General features: G+C 45.9%; 1 protein-coding gene across 2 annotated transcripts; it reads left to right on the top strand.

Moving 5' to 3' along the window:
- The first annotated feature begins 4,448 nt into the window (after positions 1-4,448).
- On the top strand, positions 4,449-26,952 carry LOC309351866 (uncharacterized protein). Of its 2 annotated transcripts, XM_081879996.1 has the most exons (5): positions 4,449-4,626; positions 6,169-6,669; positions 8,366-8,510; positions 9,408-10,408; positions 22,805-26,952. In XM_081879996.1, the coding sequence occupies exons 4-5, from the start codon at positions 9,535-9,537 to the stop codon at positions 23,497-23,499; spliced, it is 1,569 nt and encodes a 522-aa protein (XP_081736122.1). In that variant the 5' UTR covers positions 4,449-4,626; positions 6,169-6,669; positions 8,366-8,510; positions 9,408-9,534; the 3' UTR covers positions 23,500-26,952. The 2 variants fall into 2 exon arrangements, with proteins under 2 accessions (XP_081736122.1, XP_081736121.1); XM_081879995.1 differs by lacking the exon at positions 6,169-6,669 and having other exon boundaries at positions 4,453-4,626.
- Positions 26,953-27,745: the final 793 nt, after the last annotated feature.

Below are 27,745 nucleotides of genomic sequence, written 5' to 3'. Positions count from 1 at the left end.
AACTTAAAGGAAGCAAACTCACTCAAACTAATCTCAAGATCTGCTAAAGGGTTCTGTATAAAGTTGGGAATTTTTATTTTCCTCTTCCTTAGTACATGATAGGAGCACTGATTGTGCTCTCTTCCCCAGTAGTGCCTGTGTACATAAGTATGTGTGTGTAGTACAAATCTTGCTGTGAAATCTTGCTGTGAACCCTTTATTTTGGAGGGTTGGACTAGATGACCCCAGGGTCCCTTTCAACCCTCCCAATTTGTGGCTGTGTGGAAGGACATGTGTCCGCAAGCATTGCAGGGTAATTCTTAAATTCTGGTGTGGTGATGGAGTTGAAATTCAGCCTAGCTTTGCTCTTTAGTTTTAAAAAGGCGAGAGGTGAAGCTGTGATGTTTTGAAGCACAACTGGTAATATCAAGCATTTGAGTGATTACAGTGTTTATCATTTTGTCTACTATTTAAAAATCAGACAAATACATATGGGCCTTGACCAATCCTGTAAATAAAGGGGCAGGAAAATTTTTGTCTGCAAATGGTAAGGCCGAAAACTTAGAATGTTAAAAATATAAATATATATATATATAAAATAACTCCTATGAATTCTGACTCTCTGGCCATTTTTTTTCCCATATATAAGGGCGTGGCATTGTTCCACGAATGGCCAGAGGGATATTAGCCCTTTACTGTACATAAAGGAAGCAGTCTCTTTGCTTGGGCTGAAATTACTAGCTTTTGTTGGTGAATACTTCAATTGCTGAGTTTCTCTTTTTTGTTTTAAATCTAACCCTCTTTTAAAATCTTCTCCTTACTCTTCCCTTATTCAAATTCTAATTTTGCCAAAAGATGCAACATTTCAATAGTAAAAAAGATTTGCTGAGACATGAACTCCGCACATGCACAGAGACTAGATCAGCTTAAAAAAAAAAAAAAAAAAGATAGGAAAAGGAGAGAGAGAGAGAGGAAGGAGGGGGAACTGTAGAGGGGGGGAGAGGAGGTTTATGTAAAACTTGGAACCATTGAGAGAAATCACCCTTAATGTGTCCCAAGTTTGAAATCTTAACATGCCAAATTCTTTTCACAGGTAAATATCAAAGAATTCCACCTCTCAATGGGATTTAAATCACAGACTTACTTTGTGTGCATTTTAGGAACAGCATTTCCTGACAGGCTTCTCACATGAAATAATTTTCCCTTTTAACAGGATATGTGAACCCCGATAACAAAGTGTTTGTCCCTTTTTCTCCCACAACAACTTTCTTTCTGTTCTGTGAAATCCCTGCTGTATTAACTTTCTTTCTGTTCTGTGAAATCCCTGCTGTATTAGTGACTTCCATCTCTTCGTGGCTTTGACACTTTTAAAGTTACAAATAATCTGTTTCCATTTATTTAATCCGTTTTTCCATGATGTCTATGAAATTAATCGAAGCATCACCAAACATTGTTTGTGGAATGGTATTTGTTTACCTTTTGCCTGAGCATTTCTTATTAATTCTGTCATTTTGGCTAGTTCAAGGTACTTGCACAACTTTAAATTGCCATTAAGTCATTTTCCAGTATTTTGCTATTAACATTCTAGCCGATGTTGTCACATCAAGAAACACTCTTTTATTTTCATTGTTACTTCAGACTTCTTAAAATTCTGTGTCTTAGCATTTATTTATTTTGGTTCCTCATAGGTCATTGTGTGTGTGTGTGTGTGTGTGTGTGTGTGTTTTATTATTATTTTAACTGTGTCTTTTAAGTCCACCCTGCCCTTACAGGATATCACTTCTACAAGTGTGTTATTACAGATCCAATGAAAGGCTTCGCCACCACAACAGAAGACACAAAAGTTTCAAAGTGGCCACAGCTATCTCTTTCAAAGGATATAGACTGCGGGGGGAGTGGGGCTGACAAAGGGGGGTGGACTTGAATTACAAGGACATTTTCTGACTTTTGAACCTCAAGATACATAAAATATCCCAATTGTCTCAAGATATGCAACTGATATTTAATTAGTTTGTTTTGTATTATGTGTTATTACGTAGGAATGTTGAAATGTGTCTGACAGTGTGTCATTTCCACAAATGGGGGGGCTATTTTGTGGCTATTTTTGTGTGTAAGTGTTTTATGTCTAATGTCTTATTCCTTACACCCCAGTGGAGGATCCTCATACATTTTATACCTTTTAACAGATCAGGCTATTATGTAGTCCAATGTTTAGACTTAGATAAATTTATTACCATATTTCGTTGTTTCACCTGGCACTCTGCCAACTTCCCTACCCATTTTAAAAAATGTGCTAAAACCCACTTTACCAAGGAGAAGCTTCAGGACGGTGTATATGCTTTGGTTTAGCCGGAATAATCCCTTATAGAGTTAAATTGACTTATTTGGAGAAATGCCCCTTAAGAATGGTTTTGCTTTAATAGATTGGTTGAAAAGTTGAGAACCATGGGGCAAGATAAATTCAAATTGGACTCAGTGTGAATTGGGCAAGTGTATCCAGGCTGCAATTAGCTTTTGGTCCTTAAAGTGCAAGTGAGCAACTTCCCATGACTGCAAGACCTGAGCCTACAGTAATAAAACCCCCATAGGAAGCCAAGGCAAGGACATTTCCCTCAGGACGTGTCCAAACCTGTGGCAGCTGTGGTGAGTGCCAGGCAACATGGTTAATATGAAAGCCCTAAGTGGATTCACCAGGGATTGCCACTACTGTGAGACCACAGAAAAGCTACTGTGACACCTGAGAACACAAAAAATGGCGGGGGACAAAGCAAACTGCATTTTTTTCCAGTCAGTAGTGGACCTTCCTGCTAAATGTAAAGCATAGACCACTATTGAACAAAATACAACAGGTGTCCTTTTATGCGATATCCTATATCCGGCTATCTGCACTACTATACTTGCAAATGGCCTTAAGAGGCATGATTTGCAAGTCCCCTTCAGGTTTGCACAAACCCACACATCTAGTACGATAGATACAAAGTTATTATTTAGTGCATATCTATATAACATACACATACATTGTATTGGTCCGTGTTGCTCCCTCCTTTGTTGCCCTGCTCAACCCACCTCCTTTTCCATTAGGGCCTATTCCCACTCACACGGCACCCCTACCTTCACCGAGATTTAGGGTGCGGAGAAAAGATTTGCAAGTTCTTACAGAACTTTAATGCAAATCTATCTCCGAATGGGGGACTGTTACGGAAGGGGGGGGCATGTCTTCTTCACCTTCTTCTTCGCTACAATATATCAATTTATTTCCAATTGTCAATGTCAAAAGGGACTAAAATCTATCAAATTCATAGAAAATCAGCGTGCCAGTTTGCTCAATTACTCTAGGACTCCATCACACCTCCCCTGTCCAGCATAATCCCTCAAGCAAGGTGTCAAGGTGATCAGCCTTTCCTCCAGGCAATGTCAGGTGGCAGACTATGCATATTTGGGACCATTGTTTTCTCATCCCCAGGAAGTGTTTATCTGTGCATATCTCCAGCTCTGCATATTCCCCCCTCCCTCCTCCATATGTTAATCTGTGTAACCCCCCTACCTTCCTGAAGTGCTGATCTGTGTAACCCCCCCACCTTCCTGAAGTGCTGATCTGTGTAACCCCTCCACCTTCCTGAAGTGCTGATCTGTGTAACCCCACCTTTCTGTGATGTATTCATGACGTGTTTTGCACTGTATTCTGGGACATGGAGGGAGTTTCAAAAACTCATGTCACCCCTTTCTCACTGTTCAATCTCGCCTTGAACCTGTTGCGCAATAAACTTGGATCTTCTGCAGTTTGCTCCTGTCTCCGGCTGAGCTCATTTTCCTCCGCAGGGACCCACGGACTTAGTCCGATGAGCTGGGTGGCAGAGTAGCCTCACACCCAGATTTTTGCCGTAACATTACAAAGTACACACATTTGCCTCTTTGCAACGTAGCCCCGTTTCCTCAATGAATCCCCCCATTTCAGTAAAACCTGAGCTGAAATAGTACGGAGAGCAAAACAGCAGCCCTGTCTGACCCCCGTCAGCCCCCAGACTCCCCCAGTCACGTGGCAGGAGATTCTTCCTGAGGCCCCCCCCCCTCCGTGAGACGGGGATGACATCATGGATGATCCATATGATCCAGTGATGATCCACATGATCCAAGCAGACTGGTCCAAAGAGCAGATCTCTAGGCCTGAATGAAACGGTCTGCGATGCTGGATTCTGGAGTCAAGAAATCTGCCCTTTCCAGGGATCTCTCCGGCTGGCCCGGAAAAGGCAGCGAGCAGGAATCCTCAGGGATCCCGACGGACAGACAGACCTGTCATGTTGCCAAAACAGGAACTCGGAGTCTGATCTGATTTCCATGCAGAACTCATTTTGTGACTTCGCTGTTGGATTGTCGGGATCAGCCCCTCCCCCCTCTCCCGATCCCCAGAAGGAAGACGGGGGGGGGGATTTCCTCTCCTCCTTCCCCCCCACCCGCTCCGGAAATGAGGGGGGTAGCCCCCCTCCCAGCCTGCCTGCTTCTCCCGCAAGTGGAGCGTCCACTCCGGATTGCTGCTCTGCCCCGTAGCTCTAGGGGGGGGGGGCGCTTTCGGAAAGGGGAGGGAGGAGGCAGGGGACCCCCCCCCCGTGGATGTTGCAGGAAAGGAGAATCGGGAGCGAGGAGAAAGAGGTACAGGGGTCGCGGGGGGGGGGAGAGAAGGAGGGGGGAGAAGAGGACCCAGAGACCCCGCCAGCTCCCCCAAGCGCCTTCCGTGGGGCCTGGATCCCGGCACGCGGGCTGCGAAGGGAGCTTTTCTCGGCCCCTCAGGCGCCTTGGCGGGGGCGGGCATGGGACCCCCACCCAGGGAGTCCCCATGAGGACCCCATCGCCCCGTGTCCCCCGCGCAGGCATCCCCGGAGCGCTGGGGGCTCCGCGCAGAGAGAGGTGGGCCACGAAAGGGTTAACGGGCACGAGGGATAGAGACCCCCCTGTCCCTCCCCTGCTTCTCTTGGGGGGGGGGCGCCTCCGGCTGGAGAGATGGGGGCGCAGGACGTAGGGTGAGCGGCGCCAAGGGAGCCTCTGGATGCAGGGGAGACTCAGGAGAGAGGGAGGGGGTCGAGGAAATTGGGCGGGGGGAGGGAGGGGAGCATCCCTGGGGCAGGGAAGGGCAGCATTGGCGGCGGGGGGGGGGGGAGATATTGCGTCTCCATTGTGGCAGCTGCGGGGGATCTCTGGTGGAACAGCCTTGGCCTCTCTCTCCCGCCCAGTAATCGACCCCCCCTTCAAGGCGACCAGAGAGGGATCCCTGGAAAGTGGGGGGTCCTGTCCCCCCACCCTTCCATCCTGCAATCTCCATCCTCTTCCTGCCCCATAACCCCCCGCCCGGTCCAGACACAGCCATTCTGCCCAGTCCATTCCTTGGTCCCCTGGAGAGGAGAGGAAATCCAGAGGAAGAGATGTCAGTATTTGTAAAAAGAAAAGAAAAGGTTCTGGCCCCCCTTTGTCGCCTCAGCCTGGTCCTTGGACCCTTGTCAGCATAGAAGAGTCCACGAGAAGAGCATCCTTGCAGAGATCTTTCTGCTTTTACAGTGGTACCTCGGGTTACATACGCTTCAGGTTACAGACTCCACTAACCCAGAAATAGTACATCGGGTTAAGAACTTTGCTTCAGGATGAGAACAGAAATCGTGCTCTGGTGGCACAGCGGCAGCAGGAGGCCCCATTAGCTAAAGTGGTGTTTCAGGTTAAGAACAGTTTCAGGTTACGAATGGAACTCCGGAACGAATTAAATACTTAACCCGAGGTACCACTGTATTCTCAAAAGTCTTTCTGCAAAAGCGACTGACCAACTGTACACACATCAACACTGCCAGCTTTCACCAACCAACCAACCCAACACCAAACTAACATTTCTCACTCTATATATACAACCCGTAGGTTTTTAAGCATTAAAGAAACAGCGGCCAATTTTTAGCCGTGACAAGAGAGGAGGGGAGAGGCCTTCTCAGAAGCGGCTCTTGGTTTCCGCAATCCCACCCAGGAAGCAGCCAGAAACCTTTTCCTCTCTCTCAGGCTTCCATCTTTAAGTCTCTTTTCCACTGCCTGGTTCATTGAGGATGAGGATAATGTACTCCTGTCATCAGAAACGGGTGCAGAGTCCATGGAATGGCTCTCAGGATTGATACAGAAGCTGCACCTCAAAAGCATTTCTGTTCCTCTTATTCTTTGTAGGCAATGTCAGAGTGACTGACAAGCTGAGATATAACCCATCATCATCCGATGACAGCGACTGCATGAATCTTTGGTCACGTGACAAAGACACCTGAGAGCAGAAGCAGCAAAGCAGGCTGGGAAGTGCAGGGACTGCACAGTCATTTGGGCCTCCTCAATTTATTCAGGCTTAACTGCTAACTGTGGAGTCATTCTGACATGTGACGTAGTAGCCAGTCGCACTTTGTGCTCCCTGTAAGATTTCAGCAAGAGTCTGTCTGTCTCAGCCCTGAGCAGAGTCCGTATGCAATCTCAGTCAAACTGTTTGGAACCATGTTGTTTATGAAGAAGCTTATTTTAATTCAGTAAAGCTTTTATTCTTTAAAACTCTGCATTATTAATTTACGCTGCATGTCATCTTCCCAGTCAAAGGACCCCATTCAGGATAGACAGTGCCTGTGGCTGGAGGCTCTACACACCGGGTGTGCCTGTGAAGGCCAAAGACTGCCAGTATTAGCACAGGTGAGGTGTGTGACCTCCCCAAATTTACAGACTGTATATAAATGAGAAGTCGTGGGTGGGATTATATTTTACAGCAGCCCTGTGATTTTCTCCACCCATAAGATTTTGTGAGCTGATATAGCAGTACGAATTCCAAAATAACTTTAAAAAACCTCACAAGATCATCATCATCATCGCATTTATACCCCCAGGCCTTAGTTTGCCTCCCCATGATCAAGAGAAAACACCAGCTTTGAATCATACAGAGTAAAACTACCAGAACCTTCTTGAACCGATAGGTTAGGAATTATCGCTGTACTTAGATCCGTACTTTTCTATGCCTGAAAAATGCAACCATGACACTGGGAATGTTCAGGAATGCAGGAGAGGATATTTTGTTTGATTATATCCTTTCCAACTTGTGTTAACAAGTTGTACAATTTAGCAGAGTAACATTCCCCCTTTTAAACTTACAGCGGATGCATTTGCTCAGGCTCGCTAAAGCCTCTAAAATAAGTTTCCTTGGTAATTTCCACTTTAGTCCCTCGTAAAAAGATAGACACGACACAGTCTTCTATAAAAGTATAAAAAGAGTTTACTCACACATTCTGTTCACAAATGGATCCCAGAAGGCGGAGTCCAAAATGACCCGCAGGCTGCACACCTGGTCCTTCAGGGGCACAGTTACCCCATCAGGACCAGAAGTGCCCCCCTCCCCCAGGGACAGTATTTCTGACTTGTCAGGATTCAACCTCAATGTCTTAGCCGCCATCCATCCTCCAACCACCTCCAAACAGACACACAGGGCATTCACCATCTTCACTAGTTGCAATTTAAAAGAAAGGAAGAGCTGGGCATCATCCACATACTGGTGAACACCCAGCCCCAACCCCCTGATGATCTCTCCCAGTAGCTGCATATAGATAGTAAAAAGCATGGGGAGAGAATGGAGTCCTGAGGCACCCCACAAGTAAGCATCCAGGGGTCTGAACACTCATCCCCCAACACCACTCTCTGGATAAATAGGTACCACTCCGGCGGGAAGGTAAGGGGCGTTTCCATGCGCTGCTCTGGTTCACCAGAAGCGGCTCAGTCATGCTGGCCACATGACCCGGAAGCTGTATGCCGCTGGCTCCCTCGGCCAATAAAGCGAGATGAGCGCTGCAACCCCAGAGTCGGCCATGAGTGGACCTAATAATCAGTGGTCTCCTTACCTTTACCTTTATGATGTAAATTTTGTTTCTGTTTCCCTTGTTCCACATCGGAGAGACTTTGATATACAGCTCTGAGCCCATCTCCCCACTTGAAACTGCTGTGTTTGTAGCACTGCCAGCCTGGGCAGTGGGTTTGGGGGTCCCGGGCTGCCTAGACAACCAGACCCCCTTCTCAGCCTGGCTTATATGGTCCCAAGGAAAGCAGAGCAGTATGTTGGGCACCAGCTTGGCTGCAGGAGTTGAATGAAGAAGGTGTGCAGGACACCTTCCAACCGTCTTAGAGACTCCACTCTGGATTTGTGTGGGTTTTCCTCCATAGCCTTTTCTTCTCCTGAACATAACTCACGAGGCAGTGAAGGTTTAGGACCAGAGTTTTCCTTCTTGATGGGCTTCCTTCCCCGGTTGACGATCCCATCTGCCCTTCACTTTCCTCTGCAGAATGGGCAGAATCTGCCTTCTGGACTGTGGCATTCACTGTTCTTCTCCTCCTCTCCATCCACCAGGGCTTGACTTCAGGTGCAGCAGAATTGCCCAGCCCTCCAAGGATTTGAGACCCATCAGTTTTCCTCACCTGGTTTTGCCAGCCGGTTGAAGCCATTCCTGGGATTGTGGCCCCTGATTCACCCTGACAGCTTCTGGAAGGCACAGGTGAGAGCTGAGTGCAGGGTGGGGACCACCAAAGGTACTACCGCTCCCATGACACCTCATGACATCATATAATAGCTATATTTGAGACAGAAGCTGAATGAATTCATGTCTCTAGAAATAACACAACTTCAGGCCATCAATAATTCAACACTACATATTCAAGGTTGAAGTTTTCACTAGTACAGTTATCCATTTGCCTTTCATATGCAGCTTTTTCAGTGTCACTTTAGGATGGGCTCGAGATCAGGCAGCCCATCATTATTTTAAGGAACAGTGGGGGTCTGGGATTCCCATGTGCCAGCTGCTTTCCTTCTGCTTCTCCTGCTCTCTCCATGCAATGCAAGGCGTGTAGACAGAGGTCCATCTCCAAGAACAGGAGCTTCCCTGAGCACCCATTCAGCTGACCCCAAGCACCAAGCCTTGTCACTAGTTCTCTGACTGACCCAGACCACAGTCCCTGGAGAAGATGTAGACCTGGGCCTCCCAAAATGGTCCACATGGACCTCTTGTGGCCAATGAGACTGTGCAGGTGACTCATGAAGATCTAGAGGTGGATGGAGGATTATGATGCAGAGGATGGGGAATGTCCAAAGGAACGATGGACCAGAGAAAGAGAGGGCCTGTTCACGGACAGAGAGCAGCTGCCTTTCCTTTGAGGAAACTACTGATTTGAAAAGGCTGTATTACAAGATCATGCTGCTTTATTAACGATGATTGAGGATCATGAAATGTTGCCGATGCATTACTATCATTTGATGACATTGCTTTTTCATTTCCTAAAAGTTGGGAACATGGGCAGGAGGCGGGGGAATGTAGGAGATGTTGAAATAGGAGAAGGGGCTAATGGTCCTTGATGTGCTCTCTTTCCCTTTGTTCTCTTCCTTGAAACCCAAACAGGATTTCCTTTCCTCCCACTCTGAAGAAGGTGATGGAGAAGACATTCAGAATTCCAAGGAATGGGGCACCTTTCGTTTCATGAGGAATAGAAATTAAAATGTGTGAAATGTGGGATATGCTTCATTGAATGAGGACACATAGCTCACATCAATGCCTCCGAGAGGAGAAACCATTTAAAAGTATGGAGTGTGGGAAAGGTTTTGCTGATAGTGGAAAACTTAGAAGACATCAGCGGATTTACATGGACAAGAAAGGATTACAATGCAGGGAGTGTGGGAAGAACTTCAGTCTAAGAAGATTCCTCAATATACACCAGCGGACTCACACAGGGGAAAAACCATTTAAATGCATGGAGTGCGGGAAAAGCTTCCGTCAGAGTGGACACTTAAGTTCACATCTACGGACTCACACAGGGGAGAAACCATATAAATGTATAGAGTGCGGAAAGAGCTTTAATGATAGTGGAAACCTTAGAAATCATCAACGGATTCACACAGGGGAGAAACCATATAAATGTATAGAGTGCGGAAAGAGCTTTAGTTGGAGTGGAGACCTTAGAAATCATCAACGGATTCACACAGGGGAGAAACCATATAAATGTATAGAGTGCGGAAAGAGCTTTAGTTGGAGTGGAGACCTTAGAAATCATCAACGGATTCACACAGGAGAGAAACCATATAAATGTATAGAGTGCGGAAAGAGCTTTAGTGATAGTGGAGACCTTAGAAAACATCAACGGATTCACACAGGGGAGAAACCATATAAATGTATAGAGTGCGGAAAGAGCTTCAGGCTGAGTGGAGACCTTACAAAACATCAACGGATTCACACAGGGGAGACACCATATAAATGTATAGAGTGCGGAAAGAGCTTCAGTTCGAGTGGACAGTTAAGTTCACACCTACGGATTCACATGGGTGAAAAACCTTTTAAATGCATGGAGTGTGGGAAGAGCTTCAGGCAGAATGCAGAACTTAAAATACACCAGCGAAGTCACACTGGTGAAAAACCATATAAATGTATGGAGTGTGGAAAGAGCTTCATTCACAGTGGGCAGTGCAATATGCATCAACGAACTCACACAGGGGAGAAACCATATAAATGTATGGAGTGTGGAAAAAGCTTCTGTTGGAGTGGACACTTAAGTTCACATCAACGGACTCACACAGGGGAGAAACCATTTCAATGTATGGAGTGTGGAAAGAGCTTCAGTCGGAGTGGACACCTCAATAGACATCACCAGACTCACACAGGGGAGAAACCATTTCAATGTATGGAGTGTGGAAAGAGCTTCAGTCGGAGTGAACACCTCAATAAACATCACCAGACTCACACGGGTGAAAAACCATATAAATGTGTGGACTGTGGAAAGAGCTTCATTCAGATTGGAAACCTTAGAAAACATCAACGGACTCATAAAGGGTGAAACCATTTAAATGCATTGAGTGTGGAAAGATCTTCAGTCGAAGTGGAAACCTTAAAACACATCAACGGATTCACACAGGGAAGAAAACATTTAAATGTATGGAATGTGGAAAGAGCTTCAGTTTCTTTTCTTTATATATATATATATATATATATAAAATATTTATTAAGATTTTTGAAATATTACCGTAAAAATGAAAAAGAAAAGGAAAAATACAAAATAAAAACAGTTAAAAACACACCTATTTTCTATTACTTATTTTCCTTTGGCTTATTTCCCGGACCTCCTCATACTTCCCTTCTTTGTATTCCGCTTCAATTCATTGGTTCAGCAAATCCTTACCATTAGATTTTAACCCATTTATAACCCTTTTTTCATATTCTCTTAAAGCATTACAGCTGGGAACCCTTAATTGCTATCCAACATCATTCTATCATTCATTAATTTTACAATATTTCTGTAGATAGTCTTTAAATTTCTTCCAATCTTCTTCCACCGACTCTTCTCCCTGGTCTCGGATTCTGCTAGTCATTTCTGCCAGTTCCATATAGTCCATCACCTTCATCTGCCATTCTTCCAAAGTGGGTAGTTCTTGTGTCTTCCAATACTTTGCAATGAGTATTCTTGCTGCTGTTGTAGCATACATAAAAAAAGTTCTGTCCTTCTTTGACACCAATTGACCGACAATGCCCAGAAGAAAGGCCTCTGGTTTCTTCAAGAAGGTATATTTAAATACCTTTTCCAGTTCATTACATATCATTTCCCAGAAGGCCTTAATCCTTGGGCAAGTCCACCAAAGGTGAAAGAATGTACCTTCAGTTTCTTTACATTTCCAGCATTTATTATCGGGCAAATGATAGATTTTTGCAAGCTTGACTGGGGTCATGTACCACCTGTATATCATTTTCATAATATTCTCTCTTAGGGCATTACATGCTGTAAACGTCATACCTGTGGTCCATAACTGTTCCCAGTCAGCAAACATAATATTATGTCCAACATCTTGTGCCCATTTAATCATAGCAGATTTCACCGTTTCATCCTGAGTATTCCATTTCAACAGCAAGTTATACATCTTTGACAAAATCTTAGTTTTGGGTTCTAACAGTTCTGTTTCTAATTTTGATTTTTCCACCTGGAAGCCAATTTTCTTATCCAAATTATATGCCTCCATTATCTGATAATAATGAAGCGAGTCTCACACTTTGTTTTTTAATTTCTCAAAACTCTGCAGTTTCAGTCTATGTCCTTCTTGTTCCAAAATTTCCCAACATTTCGGCCATTTGGCCTCCATATTGAGCCTTTTCACAGCTTTCGCTTCCATCGGTGACAACCACCTTGGGGTTTTATTTTCCAATAAATCCTTGTATCTTATCCAAACATTAAACAATGCTTCCCTGACAATATGATTTTTGAATGCTTTATGTACTTTGACCTTAGCATACCATAAATATGCGTGCCATCCAAATACGTTGTTAAAGCCTTCTAGATCCAAAATGTCTGTATTTTCAAGAAGTAGCCATTCTTTCAACCAGCAAAAAGCTGCTGATTCATAGTAAAGTTTAAAGTCTGGCAGGGCAAATCCACCTCTTTCCTTTGCATCAGTTAATATCTTAAATTTTATTCTGGGCTTCTTGCCCTGCCAGACAAATCTAGAGATATCTCTCTGCCACTTCTTGAAACAGTCCACCTTGTCCACAATTTGCAATGTCTGAAACAAAAACAAGATTCTAGGCAATACATTCATTTTTATCACAGCAATACGACCCAACAGTGAAAGCTTCAAATTTGACCAAATTTCTAAATCTTTTTTCACTTCTGTCCAACATTTTTCATAATTATCTTTAAATAAGTTCCCATTTTTGGCTGTCATATTAATCCCCAAGTATTTCACTTTCTTAACCACAGTCAGGCCTGTCTCATTCTGAAACCTCTCTCTTTCAATCGGTGTTAAATTTTTCTCTAAAACCTTAGTTTTTAGCTTGTTCAGTTTAAATCCTGCCACTTGACCAAATTCTTGAATTAATTCTAAAACCCTTTTAGTACTAGATTCTGGCTCCTGTAATGTCAATACTAAGTCATCTGCAAATGCTCTCAGTTTGTACTGTTTGGCTCCAACCGGTATACCTTTAACCAACCGGTCCCTTCTAATCATATTCAGCAGAACCTCCAGGACCGATATGAAAAGCAGTGGGGAGATTGGGCACCCCTGTCGTGTCCCTTTTTCTATCTTAAATTCTTCCGTCACCACATTATTTACAATTAATTTAGCCTTTTGTTCAGAGTATATTGCACCTATACCATTTTCAAAACCTTGGCCTACCCCCATCCCCTGTAGGTTCTTCTTCATGAAACTCCAAGAGATATTGTCAAAAGCTTTCTCCGCATCCACAAATATCAGAACTGCTTTAGTGTTTATATTCACTTCTAGTTTTTCCAGAATATCAATTATGTTCCTCAAATTATCAGACAAGTGTCTTCCTGGGAGAAAGCCCGCTTGGTCTTTATGAATCTCTTCCATCTATACAAAGAGCTTCAGTTTCAATGCAAGCCTTAGAAGACATCATCTGACTCACACAGGGGAGAAACCATTTAAATGTATGGAGTTTGGAAGGAGCTTCAGTCCGAGTGGAACCCTTGATTTACATCAACAAACTCCCACATGAGAGAAACCCTAGAAATGTCAAGTAGACAGAGGTTCAGTCCTAGTGGAAGCCCTCCATCCACAGACTCATGGACAGGAAGAACTTTAACACTTGACACCCTACAAACCCATCAACCCTCAAAGAGGAGAAGCTGTTTAAAGGGAAAGATTGCAGAAAGGGCTTTAGGTATAATGGAGTGTTTGAGGAACATCTAAGGACTCAGAGGGGAGAACCCATTGAGATGTATGGAGTGTGGGACATGTTCCTTTCAGAGTTTATTCTTTTCTTCACAGCAATGAACTCAGCAGAAAATCCATCTTAAAAGCATGTCATGTATTTGAGGTTCTGCTGTTTATATCTATAATTGTATAGTAATGAAATTATGAAGGTAATGTCTCACACTAGTGAATATAATTTTAGATGTAAGGTACCTTTTGATAGTGAGGGGGAGTTGGTGAATCTGGATTTCTGGTGGTGAGTGAGGATTAGGACTGGGCGATCTATTAATCTCATCCTATACCGGTTTCTAGACCACATTGTGATAACTTTTCAAAAACAATTGATATGGCAACACACCACAGATCCCAGTGTGTTTTTCTCATTTGCCTGGAAGCAGCTGGCAGAAAGCTTTTCTTCGTGAAGCCCCTGCAGATGCCGAGTTGCTGACTTCCCTCCCAGACGACAGGAAGCGAAAGACACACCTCCATTGCCCTGTGTCCTTCCAGCCTCTTTCCTCCCTTGCTCCCTTCTGCCGGTTGGTGTGCCTGACTTAGATATCCTGCATGCTGTATTTTTTTTACTGCCGAAACTGGATTTGCTCTCAGGAGCTAAGTTTTGTGCCTCACTGGGGACCCAGTGAGAACTGTATGCTTTGAAAGCTCAGTAAACTATTACTGAAGAAGTCCTGCTGCCTCTGTGTGTGTTTTTGATCTCAGTGTGGGACTTGCTCTGCACGTGGCCCCTACCCTGCTGCTACTTGGCCCATGCCCTGGAGTTGCTCTACTCAAGCATGCAAGACGGTTTTTGCACCAAACTCTGTCATCCCCCCACCGCATGATCTCCAAACATTGCTTCTTCACCAGAAATTCATCCCTGCCTCCTAAGCATTCTGAAGAAAACTGATAATACTGTAAGTTAATGGGTGATTCCCCCCCAAGCCTAATTGCAAGAGGGGAACGGAGGGACTGCAGGGACCAGGGAAGTCTCCTGGGGGGGCCATCTTCACTCATGAACCCCATGGGGCAACCCCAGAGCTCCTGCTTTTTCTGGGGTTTGGGGAAGGGAGTATTTTTCCATAGTCCCAGAAGTTTTTATTCAGTCATGCTGCTAGGGAGTTTTCCTACCAGAGGCCCACAGTTCATACTGCTATCATACTGATTTTACTGTTGTTTCTGCTTTTGCTGTCATGGAACAGCTGGGTGCAGGGGGGGAGGCACCAGTTGGGGGACCTACAAGGGAAGAAGGCTTAGATCCTGGGGACTGGTGGGGGGATGGCAGTGAGCAGAAAGAGGGAGGAAAGGGAGCAGAATGGGAGGGGAGGTGTTGCAAGCTGAGGAGGAAACAGGGTTTGATGAGCGGGAAGAGGCTGGGGCAGAGAGCAGTTCGGGCTCAGAGGGAGGAGAGGAGGGGGCCAGGAGACCCAGAGGAGGCCGGCTGCTGAAGCATCCAGGGAGACTCCCCCTCCTGCTGAGACCAGCTCCCCTCTCCCCTGGTCTCCCAGAGCACACAGAGAAATCCAATTCAGACCCATGAGCCTGTACATTATATTAATGGGCGTAGGGTTTTTTTGTCCCAACATGCATCACTTTAATCTCATTGACAATGAACTGTATTTTCGGCCCATTCAGCCATTTGGAGAAGTCCCTTTGGAGCTCCTTGCAATCTCTCTCCTTGCAATCTCTCTTTATTTGCTCCGGTTGGCTGGACTCCTCCCTTTATTCCACATGGACCCGCAGGGTCAGCCCGACGAGCTGGGGGACGGAGCAGCCTCGCACCTAGATTTTTCTGTAACACCCCCCCCCTCCCAAAGAAAGGCTCAACATCCATGCCCATGGGTGCCTGTGGCCAGCCCAGACCCTGGAGCATCTGCATCTCTGCCCCAGCTTGAAACGTGAGGAGGGGAAGTTAGGGGCTGCAGTGCTGGCGAACCTTATCTCCCCCTCCCCGTCCAGACAGAGGAATGGCCTTGTGGGGTTGGACAAGAGAGTCCCATCTGGGTGGTGTGGAGTGGGCAGTGCGGGGGCTTCTAACTGTAAAGAAGGGAGGGCCCTCCTGAGTCATCTAGTTGAACCCCCAGCATAGCAGGAATCTCAGCTAAGCATCACAGGCAGGGGGCCATCCCAGCTCCCCCCACCCCACCCAAGGAAGGCACTCTCCCCACTGGCTGTGCTGTACTGCCCTCTGAATGGCCCCTCCTGGCACACTTCACTGTGGCCAACGACTCTTCCCCAGGGAGGGCATCTGAACAAGAGACCACCCCCCCGTAGGGTGCTGTGTTGATGTCCGCCAGGCTAAGGAAAAGCACAGCAGCTGCGCATTGGCACCGAGGGCTCCCAGACTTCAGCCAGTGCCCTCCAGCTTTTCTGAGTGCAGGCATCGTGCTGGCTGGCACTGAGGGGAACTGCAGGCCAACCTGCCTAGGGGGCACCTGCGTGGAGATGGCGGTGCCAGGGAGAAGAGCAGCGGGTTCAGCCAGAGGCTCCTAAAGGCTCTGCCCAGTTTCTTGGCGTGGAAGATGTGACCAGCCAGCAGGGGTAATGTGACCAGCCCAAGGTAAAGGACCCCTGGTCAAATCCAGCCAAAGGCGACTATGGGGACTTACTTCTGAGTAAGCGTGCATCCGATGGAACGGCAAATCCCTTTGAACCGCGTAGGGGTTACTCCTAAGTAAGCATGCATCAGGCAGGGCTGTAGAGTGGTGCTTCCAAAAGCAGCCAGTTTGCACATCTCATGGGATTTAATGTCTTGCCATTATAAATGCACGAGGATGAGCGCATTTACACAGACACATTTCCGCAAAAAGACCCAAACTCCGGCATGTAGCCACAGGTGATACAATTGGAGCCTTTCTGCAAATGGCCTTTGCAACACAACTCACTGGGTGGTTACAAAGTACACACATTTGCCTCTTTGCAACGTAGCCCCGTTTCCTCAATGAATCCTCCCATTTCTGGATGAAATGTAACTTCTGCCAGGAAAACCTGAGCTGAAATAGTAACGAGAGCAAAACAGATTCTTCCTGAGCCCCCCCCCCCCTCCGTGAGATGGGTATGACATCATGGATGAGCCATATGATCCATTGGTGATCCACATGATCCAAGCAGACTGGTCCAAAGAGCAGATCTCTAGGCCTGAATGAAACGGGTCTGCGGTGATGGATTCTGGAGTCAAGAAATCCGCCCTTTCCAGGGATCTCTCCGGCTGGCCAGGAAAAGGCAGCGAGCAGGAATCCTCAGGGATCCCGACGGACAGACAGACTTGTCATGCTGCCAAAACACGAACTCGGAGTCTGATCTGATTTCCATGCAGAACTCATTTTGTGACTTCGCTGTTGGATTGTCGGGATCAGCCCCTCCCCCGCTCTCCTGATCCCCAGAAGGAAGACGGGGGGGGGGGTTTCCTTTCCTCCTTCCCCCCCGCTCAAAACTTTCCCTCCCCTCCCGGCACATCCTTCTCTCATCCCGCCCACACACTCCCCAGATCCCGCCCCCAATACATTGCTCCTCCTCCTCCTCCAATCCGGTTTCTGCTCCAGGAATGTGGGGGGGGGGGTGAGCCCCCTCCCAAACTGCCTGCTTCTCCCGGAAGTGGAGCTTCCACTCCGGATTGCTGCTCTGCCCCGTAGCTCGGGGGGGGGGCGCTTTCGGAAAGGGGAGGGAGGAGGCAGGGGACCCCCCCCCCGTGGATGTTGCAGGGAAGGAGAATCGGGAGCGAGGAGAAAGAGGTAAAGGGGTCGCGGGGGGGGGAGAGGGGAGAAAAGGACCCAGAGACCCCGCCAGCTCCCCCAAGCGCCTTCCGTGGGGCCTGGATCCCGGCACGCGGGCTGCGAAGGGAGCTTTTCTCGGCCCCTCAGGCGCCTTGGCGGGGGCGGGCATGGGACCCCCACCCAGGGAGTCCCCATGAGGACCCCATCGCCCCGTGTCCCCCGCGCAGGCATCCCCGGAGCGCTGGGGGCTCCGCGCAGAGAGAGGTGGGCCACGAAAGGGTTAACGGGCACGAGGGATAGAGACCCCCCTGTCCCTCCCCTGCTTCTCTGGGGGGGGGGCGCCTCCAGCTGGAGAGATGGGGGCGCAGGACGTAGGGTGAGCGGCGCCAAGGGAGCCTCTGGATGCAGGGGAGACTCAGGAGAGAGGGAGGGGGTCGAGGAAATTGGGGGGGGAGGGAGAGGAGCATCCCTGGGGCAGGGAAGGGCAGCATTGGCGGCGGGGGGGGGGGTGAGATATCGCGTCTCCATTGTAGCAGCTGCGGGGGATCTCTGGTGGAACAGCCTTGGCCTCTCTCTCCCGCCCCGTAATCGACACCCCCTTCAAGGCGACCAGAGAGGGATCCCTGGAAAGTGGGGGGTCCTTTCCCCCCACCCTTCCTTCCCGCAATCTCCACCCCAGAACCCCCCGCCCTGTCCAGACACAGCCATTCTGCCCAGTCCATTCCTTGGTCCCCTGGAGAGGAGAGGAAATCCAGAGGAAGAGATGTCAGTATTTGTAAAAAGAAAAGAAAAGGTTTTGGCCTCCCTTTGTCGCCTCAGCCTGGTCCTTGGACCCTTGTCAGCATAAAAGATTCCACGAGAAGAGCATCCTTGCAGAGATCTTTCTGCTTTTACAGTGGTACCTCGGGTTACATATGCTTCAGGTTACAAACGCTTCAGGTTACAGACTCCACTAACCCAGAAATAGTACCTCGGGTTAAGAACTTTGCTTCAGGATGAGAACAGAAATCGTGCTCTGGTGGCACAGCGGCAGCAGGAGGCCCCATTAGCTAAAGTGGTGCTTCAGGTTAAGAACAGTTTCAGGTTACGAATGGAACTCCGGAACGAATTAAGTACTTAACCCGAGGTACCACTGTATTTGCCAGCTTTCACCAACCAACCAACCCAACACCAAACTAACATTTCTCACTCTATATATACAACCCGCAGCTTTTTAAGCATTAAAGAAACAGCGGCCAATTTTTAGCCGTGACAAGAGAGGAGGGGGGAGGCCTTCTCAGAAGCGGCTCTTGGTTTCCGCAATCCCACCCAGGAAGCAGCCAGAAACCTTTTCCTCTCTCTCAGGCTTCCATCTTTAATTGTCCTTTCTTGAGGATGAGGATAATGTACACCTGTCATCAGAAACAGGGGTGCAGAGTCCATGGAATGGCACTCAGGGCTGATAGAGAAGTTGCACCTCAAAAGCATTTCTGTTCCTCTTATTCTTTGTAGCCAATGTCAGAGTGACTGACAAGCTGAGATACAATCCTTCAGCATCCGATGACAGCGACTGCATGAATCTTTTGTCATGTGACAAAGACACATGAGTGCAGAAGCAGCAAAGCAGGCTGGGAAGTGCAGGGACTGCACAGTCATTTGGGCCTCCTCAATTTATTCAGGCTTAACTGCTAACTGTGGAGTCATTCTGACATGTGACGTAGTAGCCAGTTGCACTTTGTGCTCTCTGTAAGATTTCAGCAACAGTCTGTCTGTCTCAGCCGTGAGCAGAGTCCGTATGCAATCTCAGTCAAACTGTTTGGAACCATGTTGTTTATGAAGAAGCTTATTTTAATTCAGTAAAGCTTCTTTAAAACTCTGCATTATTAATTTACGCTGCGTGTCATCTTCCCAGTCAAAGGACCCTTTTCAGGATAGACAGTGCCTGTGGCTGGAGGCTCTACACACCGGGTGTGCCTGTGGAGGCCAAAGACTGCCAGTATTAGCACAGGTGAGGTGTGTGACCTCCCCAAATTTACAGACTGTATATAAATGAGAAGTCGTGGGTGGGATTATATTTTACAGCAGCCCTGTGATTTTCTCCACCCATAAGATTTTGTGAGCTGATATAGCAGTACAAATTCCAAAATAACTTAAAAAAACCCCACAAGATCATCAGCATCAGCATCATCAGCATCAGCATCATCATCACATTTATACCCCCAGGCCTTAGTTTGCCTCCCCATGATCTAGAGAAAACACCAGCTTTGAATCATACAGAGTAAAACTACCAGAACCTTCTTGAACCGATAGGTTAGGAATTATCGCTGTACTTAGATCGGTACTTTTCTATGCCTGAAAAATGCAACCATGACACTGGGAATGTTCAGGAATGCAGGAGAGGATATTTTGTTTGATTATATCCTTTCCAACTTGTGTTAACAAGTTGTACAATTTAGCAGAGTAACATTCCCTCTTTTAAACTTACAGCGGATGCGTTTGCTCAGGCTCGCTAAAGCCTCTAAAATAAGTTTCCTTGGTAATTTCCACTTTAGTCCCTCATAAAAAGATAAGACACGACACAGTCTTCTATAAAAGTATAAAAAGAGTTTACTCACACATTCTGTTCACAAATGGATCCCAGAAGGCGGAGTCCAAAATGACCCGCAGGCTGCACACCTGGTCCTTCAGGGGCACAGTTACCCCATCAGGACCAGAAGTGCCCCCCTCCCCCAGGGACAGTATTTCTGACTTGTCAGGATTCAACCTCAATGTCTTAGCCGCCATCCATCCTCCAACCACCTCCAAACAGACACACAGGGCATTCACCATCTTCACTAGTTGCAATTTAAAAGAAAGGAAGAGCTGGGCATCATCCACATACTGGTGAACACCCAGCCCCAACCCCCTGATGATCTCTCCCAGTGGCTGCATATAGATAGTAAAAAGCATGGGGAGAGAATGGAGTCCTAAGGCACCCCACAAGTAAGCATCCAGGGGTCTGAACACCACTCTCTGGACATGGCCCAGGAGGAAGGAGGGGAACCACTGCATAGCAGGGCCCCCAGCTCCCCTAGAGGGTCCAGAAGGACACCATGGCCAAAGGTCTCCAAAGCCGCTGAGAGATGCATCAGAACCAGGAAAGAGCTTCCCCCTCAACCTCTGGCCCGTTGGAGATCATCAACCAGCACAACCAGGGCATTTTCAGTCCCATGATGAGGCCTGAATCCCGATTGGAAGGATCATGGCTGCAGGAGCTTTCTTGGTCCTGCACCCCCAAAAGCTCCAGCCGCAAGACTTTCATTAGCTTTGAAGGGGCCACATGATACATTGTGGTCTTTTCTTCGAAAAACAAATATTTTGAATACTTTTACAGTGCCGTATGATGTAAATATGGGATCCGGGTGGCGCTGTGGGTTAAACCACAGAGCCTAGGACTTGCCAATCAGAAGGTCGGCGGTTCGAATCCCCGTGATGCGGTGAGCTCCCATTGCTCGGTCCCTGCTCCTGCCCACCTATCAGTTCGAAAGCACGTCAAAGTGCAGGGAGATAAATAGGTACCACTCCGGCGGGAAGGTAAGGGGCGTTTCCATGCGCTGCTCTGGTTCGCCAGAAGCGGCTCAGTCATGCTGGCCACATGACCCGGAAGCTGTATGCCGCTGGCTCCCTCGGCCAATAAAGCGAGATGAGCGCCGCAACCCCAGAGTCGGCCACAGCTGGACCTAATAGTCAGTGGTCTCCTTACCTTTACCTTTATGATGTAAATTTTGTTTCTGTTTCCCTTGTTCCACATCGGAGAGACTTTGATACACAGCTCTGAGCCCATCTCCCCACTTGAAACTGCTGTGTTTGTAGCACTGCCAGCCTGGGCAGTGGGTTTGGGGGTCCTGGGCTGCCTAGACAACCAGACCCCCTTCTCAGCCCGGCTGATATGGTCCCAAGGAAAGCAGAACAGTAGGTTTGGCACCAGCTTGGCTGCAGGAGTTGAATGAAGAAGGTGTGCATGACACCATCCAACCGTCTTAGAGACTCCACTCTGGATTTGTGTGGGTTTCCCTCCATAGCCTTTTCTTCTCCTGAACATAACTCACGAGGTAGTGAAGGTTTAGGACCAGAGTTTTCCTTCTCGATGGGCTTCCTTCCCCGGTTGACGATCCCACCTGCCCTTCACTTTCCTCTTCCGCACGGGCAGAATCTGCCTTCTAGACAGTGGGGAACAGTGGGGGTCTGGGATTCCCATTTGCCAGCTGCTTTTCTTCTGCTTCTCCTGCTCTCGCCATGCAATGCGAGGCATGTAGACAGAGGTCCATCTCCAAGAACAGGAGCTTCCCTGAGCACCCATTCAGCTGACCCCAAGCACCAAGCCTTGTCACTAATTCTCTGACTGACCCAGACCACAGTCCCTGGAGAAGATGTAGACCTGGGTCTCCCAAAATGGTCCATATGGACCTCCTGAGGTCAGTGGGACTGTGCAGGTGATTCATGAAGATCTAGAGGTGGATGGAGGATTATGATGCAGAGGATGGGGAATGTCCAAAGGAACGATGGAGCAGAGAAAGAGAGGGCCTGTTCACGGACAGAGAGCAGCTGCCTTTCCTTTGAGGAAACTACTGATTTGAAAAGGCTGTATTCCAAGATCATGCTGCTTTATTAACGATGATTGAGGATCATGAAATGTTGCCGATGCATTACTATCATTTGATGACATTCCTTTTTCATTTCCAAAAATTTGGGAACATGGGTAGGAGGCGGGGGAATGTAGGAGATGTTGAAATAGGAGAAGGGGCTAATGGCATTTGATGTGTTCTCTTTCCCTTTGTTCTCTTCCTTAAAACCCAAACAGGACTTCCTTTCCTCCCACTCTGAAGAAGGTGATGGAGAAGACATTCAGAATTCCAAGGAATGGGGCACCTTTCGTTTCATGAGGAATAGAAATTAAAATGTGTGAAATGTGGGATATGCTTCATTGAATGAGGACACATAGCTCACATCAATGACTCCAAGAGGGGAGAAAACATTTAAAGGTATGGAGTGTGGGAAATGTTTCGCTGATAGTGGAAAACTTAGAACACATCAGCGGATTTACATGGACAAGAAAGGATTACAATGCTGGGATTGTGGAAGAACTTCAGTCAGAGAGGATTCCTCAATATACATCAGCGGACTCACACAGGGGAAAAACCATTTAAATGCATGGAGTGCGGGAAAAGCTTCCGTCAGAGTGGACACTTAAGTGCACATCTACGGATTCACATGGGTGAAAAACTTTTTAAATGCATGGAGTGTGGGAAGAGCTTCCGACAGAATGGAGAACTTAAATTACACCAGCGAAGTCACACAGGGGAGAAACCATATAAATGTATGGAGTGTGGAAAGAGCTTCAGTCAGAGTGGACACCGCAATATGCATCAACAGACTCACACAGGGGAGAAACCATATAAATGTATAGAGTGCGGAAAGAGATTTAGTGATAGTGGAGACCTTAGAAAACATCAACGGATTCACACAGGGGAGAAACCATATAAATGTATAGGGTGCGGAAAGTGTTTCAGTCAGAGTGGAGATCTTAGAAAACATCAACGGATTCACACAGGGGAGAAACCATTTCAATGTATGGAGTGTGGAAAAAGCTTCTGTCAGAGTGGAAACTTAAGTTCACATCAACGGACTCACACAGGGGAGAAACCATATAAATGTATGGAGTGTGGAAAAAGCTTCAGTCAGAGTGGACACCTCAGTAAACATCACCAGACTCACACAGGGGAGAAACCATATAAATGTATGGAGTGTGGAAAGAGCTTCAGTCGGAGTGATAGACTTAGAATACATCAACGGTCTCACACGGGTGAAAAACCATATAAATGTATGGAGTGTGGAAAGAGCTTCAGTCAGATTGGAAAACGCAATATGCATCAACGGACGCATACAGGGGAGAAACCTTTTAAATGTAGGGAGTGTGGAAAAAGCTTCTGTCAGAGTAGACAGTTAAGTTCACACCTACGGATTCCACGGGTGAAAAACCTTTCAAATGCATGGAGTGTGGTAAGAGCTTCAGGCAGAATGCAGAACTTAAATTACACCAGCAAAGTCACACTGGTGAAAAACCATATAAATGTATAGAGTGCAGAAAGAGCTTTAGTAATAGTGGAGACCTTAGAAAACATCAACGGATTCACACAGGGGAGAAACCATATAAATGTATAGAGTGCGGAAAGAGCTTCAGTCAGAGTGGAGACCTTAGAAAACATCAACGTACTCACACAGGGGAGAAACCATATAAATGTATGGAGTGTGGAAAGAGCTTCAGTCAGATTGGAAAACGCAATATGCATCAACGGACGCATACAGGGGAGAAACCTTTTAAATGTAGGGAGTGCGGAAAGAGCTTTAGTGAAAGTGGAAACCTCAGAAAACATCAACGGACTCACACAGGGGAGAAACCATATAAATGTATAGAGTGCGGAAAGAGCTTCAGTTTCGATGCAGGCCTTAGATCACATCAACGGACTTACACAGGCAGGGGGAAACCATACGAATGTATGGTGTGCGGGAAGAGCTTCAGTCAAAAAGGAGACCTTAAATTACACCAGAAGACTCACAAAGGGGAGAATCCATTTAATGCATGGAATGTGGAAAGAGCTTCAGTTTCAATGCAACCTTAGAAGACATCAACTGGCTCACACAGGGGGAAAACCATTTAAATGCATTGAGTGCGGAAAGAGCTTCAGTCAGAATGGAGACCTTAAAACACATCAACGGATTTACACAGGGGAGAAACCATATAAATGGGTGGACTGTGGAAAGAGCTTCATTCAGATTGGAAACCTTAGAAAACATCAACGGACTCATAAAGGGTGAAACCATTTAAATGCATTGAGTGCGGAAAGAGCTTCAGTCGAAATGGAAACCTTAAAACACATCAACGGATTCACACAGGGGAGAAAACATTTAAATGTATGGAATGTGGAAAGAGCTTCAGTAAGAGTGGACACCTCAATATACATCAACGGACACACACAGGGGAGAAACCATAAGAATGCATGGAATGCGGAAAGCGCTTCAGTTTCTTTTCTTTTTATATATATATATATAATATTTATTAAGACTTTTGAAATATTACAGTAAAAATGAAAAAGAAAAAGAAAAATACAAAAGAAAAACAGTTAAAAACACACCTATTTTCTATTACTTATTTTCCTTTAGCTTATTTCCCGGACCTCCTCATACTTCCCTTTTTTGTATTCCGCTTCAATTCATTGGTTCAGCAAATCCTTACCATTAGATTTTAACCCATTTATAACCCTTTTTTCATATTCTCTTAAAGCATTACAGCTGGGAACCCTTAATTGCTATCCAACATCATTCTATCATTCATTAATTTTACAATATTTCTGTAGATAGTCTTTAAATTTCTTCCAATCTTCTTCCACCGACTCTTCTCCCTGGTCTCGGATTCTGCTAGTCATTTCTGCCAGTTCCATATAGTCCATCACCTTCATCTGCCGTTCTTCCAAAGTGGGTAGTTCTTGTGTCTTCCAATACTTTGCAATGAGTATTCTTGCTGCTGTTGTAGTGTACATAAAAAAAGTTATGTCGTTCTTTGACACCAATTGGCCGACAATGCCCACAAGAAAGGCCTCTGGTTTCTTCAAGAAGGTATATTTAAATACCTTTTCCAGATCATTATATATCATTTCCCAGAAGGCCTTAATCCTTGGGCACGTCCACCAAAGGTGAAAGAATGTACCTTCAGTTTCTTTACATTTCCAGCATTTATTATCGGGCAAATGATAGATTTTTGCAAGCTTGACTGGGGTCATGTACCACCTGTATATCATTTTCATAATATTCTCTCTTAGGGCATTACATGCTGTAAACGTCATACCTGTGGTCCATAACTGTTCCCAGTCAGCAAACATAATATTATGTCCAACATCTTGTGCCCATTTAATCATAGCAGATTTCACCGTTTCATCCTGAGTATTCCATTTCAACAGCAAGTTATACATCTTTGACAAAATCTTAGTTTTGGGTTCTAACAGTTCTCTTTCTAATTTTGATTTTTCCACCTGGAAGCCAATTTTCTTATCCAAATTATATGCCTCCATTATCTGATAATAATGAAGCCAGTCTCACACTTTGTTTTTTAATTTCTCAGAACTCTGCAGTTTCAGTCTATCTCCTTCTTGTTCCAAAATTTCCCAATATTTTGGCCATTTGGCCTCCATATTGAGCCTTTTCAGAACTTTCGCTTCCATCGGTAACAACCACCTTGGGGTTTTATTTTCCAGCAAATCCTTGTATCTTATCCAAACATTAAACAATGCTTCCCTGACAATATGATTTTTGAATGCTTTATGTGCTTTGACCTTATCATACCATAAATATGCGTGCCACCCAAATACGTTGTTAAAGCCTTCTAGATCCAAAATGTCTGTATTTTCAAGAAGTAGCCATTCTTTCAACCAGCAAAAAGCTGCTGATTCATAGTAAAGTTTAAAGTCTGGCAGGGCAAATTCACCTCTTTCCTTTGCATCAGTTAATATCTTAAATTTTATTCTGGGCTTCTTGCCCTGCCAGACAAATCTAGAGATATCTCTCTGCCACTTCTTGAAACAGTCCACCTTGTCCACAATTTGCAATGTCTGAAACAAAAACAAGATTCTAGGCAATACATTCATTTTTATCACAGCAATACGACCCAACAGTGAAAGCTTCAAATTTGACCAAATTTCTAAATCTTTTTTCACTTCTGTCCAACATTTTTCATAATTATCTTTAAATAAGTTCCCATTTTTGGCTGTCATATTAATCCCCAAGTATTTCACTTTCTTAACCACAGTCAGGCCTGTCTCATTCTGAAACCTATCTCTTTCAATCGGTGTTAAATTTTTCTCTAAAACCTTAGTTTTTAGCTTGTTCAGTTTAAATCCTGCCACTTGACCAAATTCTTGAATTAATTCTAAAACCCTTTTAGTACTAGATTCTGGCTCCTGTAATGTCAATACTAAGTCATCTGCAAATGCTCTCAGTTTGTACTGTTTGGCTCCAACCTGTATACCTTTAACCAACCGGTCCCTTCTAATCATATTCAGCAGAACCTCCAGGACCGATATGAAAAGCAGTGGGGAGATTGGGCACCCCTGTCGTGTCCCTTTTTCTATCTTAAATTCTTCCGTCACCACATTATTTACAATTAATTTAGCCTTTTGTTCAGAGTATATTGCACCTATACCATTTTCAAAACCTTGGCCTACCCCCATCCCCTGTAGGTTCTTCTTCATGAAACTCCAAGAGATATTGTCAAAAGCTTTCTCCGCATCCACAAATATCAGAACTGCTTTAGTGTTTATATTCACTTCTAGTTTTTCCAAAATATCAATTATGTTCCTCAAATTATCAGACAAGTGTCTTCCCGGGAGAAAGCCCGCTTGGTCTTTATGAATCTCTTCCATCAATACAAAGAGCTTCAGTTTCAATGCAAGCCTTAGAAGACATCATCTGACTCACACAGGGGAGAAACCATTTAAATGTATGGAGTTTGGAAAAAGCTTCAGTCAAAGGGGAAACCTTGACTCTCATGTGGGAGTTTGTTGATGTAAAACTCCCACATGAGAGAAACCCTATAAATGTCAAGTGGACAGAGGTTCAGTCCTAGTGGAAGCCCGACATCCACAGACTCATGGACAGGAAGAACTTTAACACTTGACACCCTACAAACCCATCAACCCTCAAAGAGGAGAAGCTGTTTAAAGGGAAAGATTGCAGAAAGGGCTTTAGTTATAATGGAGTGTTTGAGGAACATCTAAGGACTCAGAGGGGAGAACCCATTGAGATGTATGGAGTGTGGGACATGTTCCTTTCAGAGTTTACTCTTTTCTTCACAGCAATGAACTCAGCAGAAAATCCATCTTAAAAGCATGTCATATCTTTGAGGTTCTGGTGTTTATATGTAAAATTGTATAGTAATGAAATTATGAAGGTAATGTCTCACACTAGTGAATATAATTTTAGATGTAAGGTACCTTTTGATAGTGAGGGGGAGTTGGTGAATCTGGATTTCTGGTGGTGAGTGAGGATTAGGGCTGGGCGATCTATTAATCTCATCCTATACCGGTTTCTAGACCACATTGTGATAACTTTTCAAAAACAATTGATATGGCAACACACCACAGATCCCAGTGTGTTTTTCTCATTTGCCTGGAAGCAGCTGGCAGAAAGCTTTTCTTCGTGAAGCCCCTGCAGATGCCGAGTTGCTGACTTCCCTCCCAGACGACAGGAAGCGAAAGACACACCTCCATTGCCCTGTGTCCTTCCAGCCTCTCTCCTCCCTTGCTCCCTTCTGCCGGTTTGTGTGCCTGACTTG

Source organism: Podarcis erhardii, assembly GCF_964252035.2.
Source record: "Podarcis erhardii genome assembly, chromosome: 10".
Classification (NCBI taxonomy): domain Eukaryota; kingdom Metazoa; phylum Chordata; class Lepidosauria; order Squamata; family Lacertidae; genus Podarcis; species Podarcis erhardii.
Note: the sequence above shows the minus strand (reverse complement) of the source record. Positions and strands in the feature narration are given on the sequence as shown.

What these genes read in the sequence shown, in the direction of transcription:
- LOC309351866 (XM_081879996.1), top strand. Translation starts at nt 9,535, where the DNA reads ATGAGGACACATAGCTCACATCAATGCCTCCGAGAGGAGAAACCATTT. An exon ending in ACACCAGCGAAGTCACACTG is followed by an intron (nt 10,409 to 22,804) that starts GTGAAAAACCAT and finishes AGACTCACACAG; the next exon opens with GGGAGAAACCATATAAATGT.